Raw genomic sequence first — 5,000 nt, 5'->3', positions numbered from 1 at the left:
GCACGAAAGGGGTTCAGACACAGCAAGCATACTTGCAGTCCAAAACAAGATGTAATGAGCATTATTGTTTATGCTGGTAATTTTTCACTTCGACCTTCACCTCAGATGAAGGCTAAGCTATGATGGAGTGCACGCGCACGTGCGTGTTTCACTGTGTGTGTGTGTGTGTGTGTGTGTGCTCGCGCGTGTGTGTTTGTAAGTGTATGCATGTATGTATGTATGTGTGTGTGCGTACATGCGTGACTGTGCAGACGTGTGTGTATGTTTGTGAAGGGGCTCGCGCGTGCATATCATTAACTCTTTGTGCACGTGCTGGTATGCGCCGTGCAGGTTCTACGTGGGGCGTGGCAACGTGGACATGAGCGCCAGCCAAAACAAGTTCGGAGCCGGAGCCTTCGACGAGCTCAGCATGTGGTACGCTGACCGGGACTTCCTCACCGCCCATGGCTACATCCAGAGAGGTGAGTGAGGGGCTGCTGGCCTGGGTCAGTGCTGTCTGCTGGTGATGATGAGGATGGTTGGCGTGGGGAGGGGAGGGGAGGGAGAGCAAAAAATTGTAAGCGGGATAATTGGTGTGGTGGGAGGGTCACAGACCTCTTGATGTCTGTGAACGGAGAGATCATGGAAAAGCCGAGCGTGGATTTGGTAGGGTGAAGGTATGTAGTGGTGGGGAGAAATGGATTAGAGCTATTTGAGCAATGGGGACACAGACTGTGCGAGGCGAAGTAAGAGCATATTGATAGGGATCGGGATTGACAGAAAAGATAAGGTTTGGGGATCCTGGCAGAAAGATAGAAGAAACGAAGAAAGGGGAGGTGAGTGAGAGAGAGGGGGGGGGAGGTGAGGGGGTGTCCAGACAGACAGACAGCGACGTAGCGCATGAGTTTGGATGGTTGAAGAGTTATTGAAATAACATTCTGGAAGCTCGCTCCCACCGTCTCTCTCTCTTCCCCCTTCTCTCTCTGTCTGTATGTCTGTCTCTCTGTCTGTCTGTCTGTCTGTCTGTCTCTCTCTCTCTCTCTCTCTCTCTCATCCCCTACCTCCTCTGTCTCCCTCTGTCTGTCTCTATCTCTGTCTGTCTGTTTGTCTCTCTCTCTCTCCTCATTCTTTTTCTTTCCCTATATTTTTTTTTATCTTATATTCCAGACCGCCCTGACCACATCCTCGTTCAGTTCGAAGAAGCCCCGGACCAGAACAGCATTGCTCACCCATCTTTGGACATCCGCCTTGAAGGGCGTCCCCGTCTGGTACCAGGCAAAGTGGGCAACGCGCTGGAACTGCGCGGCCGCGGACAGTATGCCGACTTGGGTCAGCTGTCGCATACCTGTTATGGCAACCTGGCTCGCTGCTCCCAGGGCGTGACCGTGTCGGCGTGGATGAAGTTCCGGAGTTACGAGAACAACATGGTGTTTCTGTCCACTGGGGAGAACGGGCTGCTCTTGCTCTACCGGGACGGGTACATCTACGCTAGCGCTTACGGGCGAGGTGAGAATGTGTTACTAAGTGGGTGAGGAGACAGACAAGATAATGGAAGAAATATTTTTTTTGCGAGTTCAGTCTTCAGTCTCTCACTCTCTCAGTAAACAAACAAAAAAACAGACACAAGGAATTTTTCCCTGAGCCAATTATAATTATTAAAACCAAGAAAAAAAATCTTTCATTCACGCTCTCTTCATCCTGAAAAAAAAAAAATCTTAAGAAACAGGAACAAATGTCTTGACTATCACAAGTCAAATTTCTTTGGAAAAAACCTGATGATCCAGTCCCAGGATCGCCTCAGTCCTAGGCTGGACAGCAGCCTACTCACAGTAGTGTCCACTCACTCGTGGGAAAACTCGGGCACCTCCTCAGTGAACATTTCAGTTCAAGGTCCCTCCACTCCGTGGCCAGTCACATGGAGCCCTGATGTTCGGAACATTCAAGACACACAGACCACATCACATCACCCGAGCTCTGATGCATTCAGACTGACACTACAGCACATACATATACGCACACACAAACATGAACATGCACAGCTCACGATTCACCCACACTTACCACGTGCAAAACATTTTCACATTCATACAGGTACTCGAAATGTACAAACAAAAATTTCGTTCTTCCTCTGGCCACAGGCATTCGAAACTCACTCTGTCACAGAATGATTCATTTCTTTCTCTTTTTTTATTTATTTTTTTTTTTTAAGAAAAGTATTTTGTAGGAGTGCATGTGTTGAAAATGTGCTGTGGAATATGATCTGTTGCAAGGTACTGACTGAGAGCAGAAGAAAAAAAAATAGAGAAGAATTATAGTTGGCGCGAACAGGTACCAATAAATGAATGAATGAATGAATAAACAAATAGATCAGTTCATAGATAAATGAATAAATAAATGAATAGATAGATCAGTAAATAACTAGATAAATAAAAACTGAACCATTTTATAATGACGTTTTTTAGATTTTGTTTCTTTATAATATTATTTGCATTAACAAACACATCCTTGTAACGTGAATAATGGTATGCATGTGAAAGCAAAAACCAGTACGTCAAAAAAAAAACCCCCCCCAAAAAAAACATAAACTACACACATGCAATGCTTTTGCTTTGGCAAACTCGCTTGTTTACCTTTCCCACCGCTGCTGTGACAATAGCCTCTGACACCACCACTTCTGCGTCTGTTGTTGATTTACTTCTTCTTCTTCTTCTTGCTATCCACAAGCCTTGCATTTAAAAACTATATCCTTTCTCTGCGCCGCGATGTTTATTCTCCCGTTCTGCTCAGAATCAGTACTCCTTCAAGTTGAGCTGATTATGTTTACCGGTAATTAAAACACAGTAGTAAAAGAAAAACCACAACGTCATCGGCCCTTTTCACCCCCATCCCCAAAATATGTATATCCATCTCTCCACCATCCCCCTCTCCCCGCCCCCATCCCCAACCCCCAACTGTCCCCCCTTTTTCCCCTTTCTCTTTTGTTTTCAAAATGAAGGGGGTGATATGAGTCTCTTCCATTCTGGCACTGTTCCCAGTGTATGGGGCAGACCGTATTTGTCCAGGTCTGTGATTTTCGGAGTGCGTGTTGCGTCTCTGTCTCTGTGCCCTCCCCCCTGCATGAGTATTCACTTTCTTTGTGTCAAACTTTATTTATTTATTTATTTATTTATGTAAGCTTATCTATTATTTATTCGCCTTTTTTTTTCTTTCTTTTTTTCTCAAGGCCTGACTAAGCGCGTTGGGTTACGCTGCTGGTCAGGCATCTGCTTGGCAGATGTGGTGTAGCGTATATGGATTTGTCCGAACGCAGTGACGCCTCCTTGAGCTACTGAAACTGAAACTGTGTCAAACTGCAGCAGATTCTTCTTCTGCCATTTGACTGAAGCTGCTACATACTTCCATTAGTTTTGATCAGGCTCGGTGATTAAAGCGTTTCATGAATGCCCCCACCTCGGTAAGGGTTAATGAAGAAACATATCAAGGTGTGTTCTGTTTCAATGTCTGCTTTCACTTCCTGTGTGGCGTCGATGGATCATGACTTTAAATGCAACACTTTTATCTTCTCTTCACTTCTTGTGTACCATCAGTAGATGATGATTAGAAACCCAACTTTTTTTTTTTAACTGCTTACCTCTTGTGTGCTTTAGTATATATGATTGTCAGTCGTGTTCGACAATGACATCAGAATAACAGAAGAGGCAACTGCTGTCCCGACTATCTGGACTAGCGATTTTGATAAAAAGTGGAGAGTGTTTTGTCCAAGTTGCGTCCCTACTCTCTCGGCCAGGAGGGCTTTAGGCGTTGGGATGGTTCCCAAAGGCCAACTAGCTCCCCCAACCCCATCCCCCGAGGCTGCAGCACTGAAGAAGAGCCAGATGACAACTTGAAACCCATCCTTTTTTTTTTAACACCTCTCCCCCACACTCTTCTCTCCCCCCAGGCTTGGTGACGGCACCCCGGTTCGATACGGACCGCTGGTACTACGTGGAGCTGTCCTGGCATCCCGACCACGGGCTGAAGCTCTTCGTGGACAACGACTTAGTGGCGGAGTCCCAGCCCTTCGCCCTGCCCCAGGGGGCCTCCACGGCCCGCAACTCGGGCCACTTCTACCTGGGCCGGCCCAACGACGGGGACGTGCCCGGTGTCAGGTACACCACGGGCAACTTCGACATCGACGAGCTGGAGGTGTGGAACGGCCGGCGGGAGGATCTGCTGGCTTTTGGGCACATCCAGAGAGGTGAGGAAGCGGTGGTGTTTGGTGTGTTTCTTAGTGGTGGTGGTGTTATTCTTGGTGGTTGTGGTGGTGGTTGAGGAGTGGAGGTACTGTGGTGGTGGTGGTTTAGGAGGGGTGGAGGTAGTTGTGGTGGTGGTGGTGGTAGTGGTGGTGGTAGTGGTGGTTGAAGAGGGGTGGAGGTAGTGGTGGTGGTGGTAGTGGTGGTTGAAGAGGGGTGGGGGAAATGGTGGTGGTAGTGGTGGTTGAAGAGGGGTGGAGGTAGTGGTGGTGGTGGTGGTTTAGGAGGGGTGGAGGTAGTTGTGGTGGTGGTGGTGGTAGTGGTGGTGGTAGTGGTGGTTGAGGAGGAGTGGAGGTACTGTGGTGGTGGTGGTTGAGGAGGGGTGGGGGAAATGGTGGTGGTGGTGGTAGTGGTGGTGGTAGTGGTGGTTGAAGAGGGGTGGAGGTAGTGGTGGTGGTGGTCGAGGAGGGGTGGTGGTGGTGGTGGTGGTGGTGGTGGTTGAGGAGGGGTGGAGGTAGTGGTGGTGGTTGAGGAGGGGTGGGGGTAGTGGTGGTGGTAGTTGAGGAGGGGTGGGGGTAGGGGCAGTGGTGGTTGAGGAGTGGTGGTGGTAGTGGTGGTGGTTGTGGAGGGGTGGGGGTAGTGGTGGTGGTTGTGGAGGGGTGGAGGTAGTGGTGGTGGTAGTTGAGGAGGGGTGGTGGTAGTGGTGGTGGTGGTTGAGGAGGGGTGGGGGTAGTGGTGGTGGTGGTTGAGGAGGGGTGGTGGTAGTGGTGGTGGTGGTTGAGGAGTGGT

At 49.1% G+C, this 5,000-nt stretch overlaps 1 protein-coding gene across 5 annotated transcripts in view; it reads left to right on the top strand.

The window, feature by feature from the left end:
• LOC143292527 (uncharacterized) overlaps positions 1–5,000 on the top strand; it is a 138,321-nt gene that overhangs the window by 52,733 nt on the left and 80,588 nt on the right. For all 5 annotated transcript variants that reach the window (XM_076602894.1, XM_076602893.1, XM_076602891.1 and 2 more), the window contains exons 8-10: positions 331–461; positions 1,147–1,485; positions 3,920–4,216. In XM_076602894.1, coding sequence (XP_076459009.1) covers positions 331–461; positions 1,147–1,485; positions 3,920–4,216 — 767 coding nt within the window. The remainder of the gene's footprint in view (positions 1–330; positions 462–1,146; positions 1,486–3,919; positions 4,217–5,000) is intronic.

This window comes from Babylonia areolata, chromosome 18 (genome assembly GCF_041734735.1).
Source record: "Babylonia areolata isolate BAREFJ2019XMU chromosome 18, ASM4173473v1, whole genome shotgun sequence".
Classification (NCBI taxonomy): Eukaryota; Metazoa; Mollusca; class Gastropoda; order Neogastropoda; family Buccinidae; genus Babylonia; species Babylonia areolata.
The sequence above is the reverse complement of the archived record's forward strand: the minus strand, read 5'-3'. Positions and strand labels throughout refer to the sequence as shown.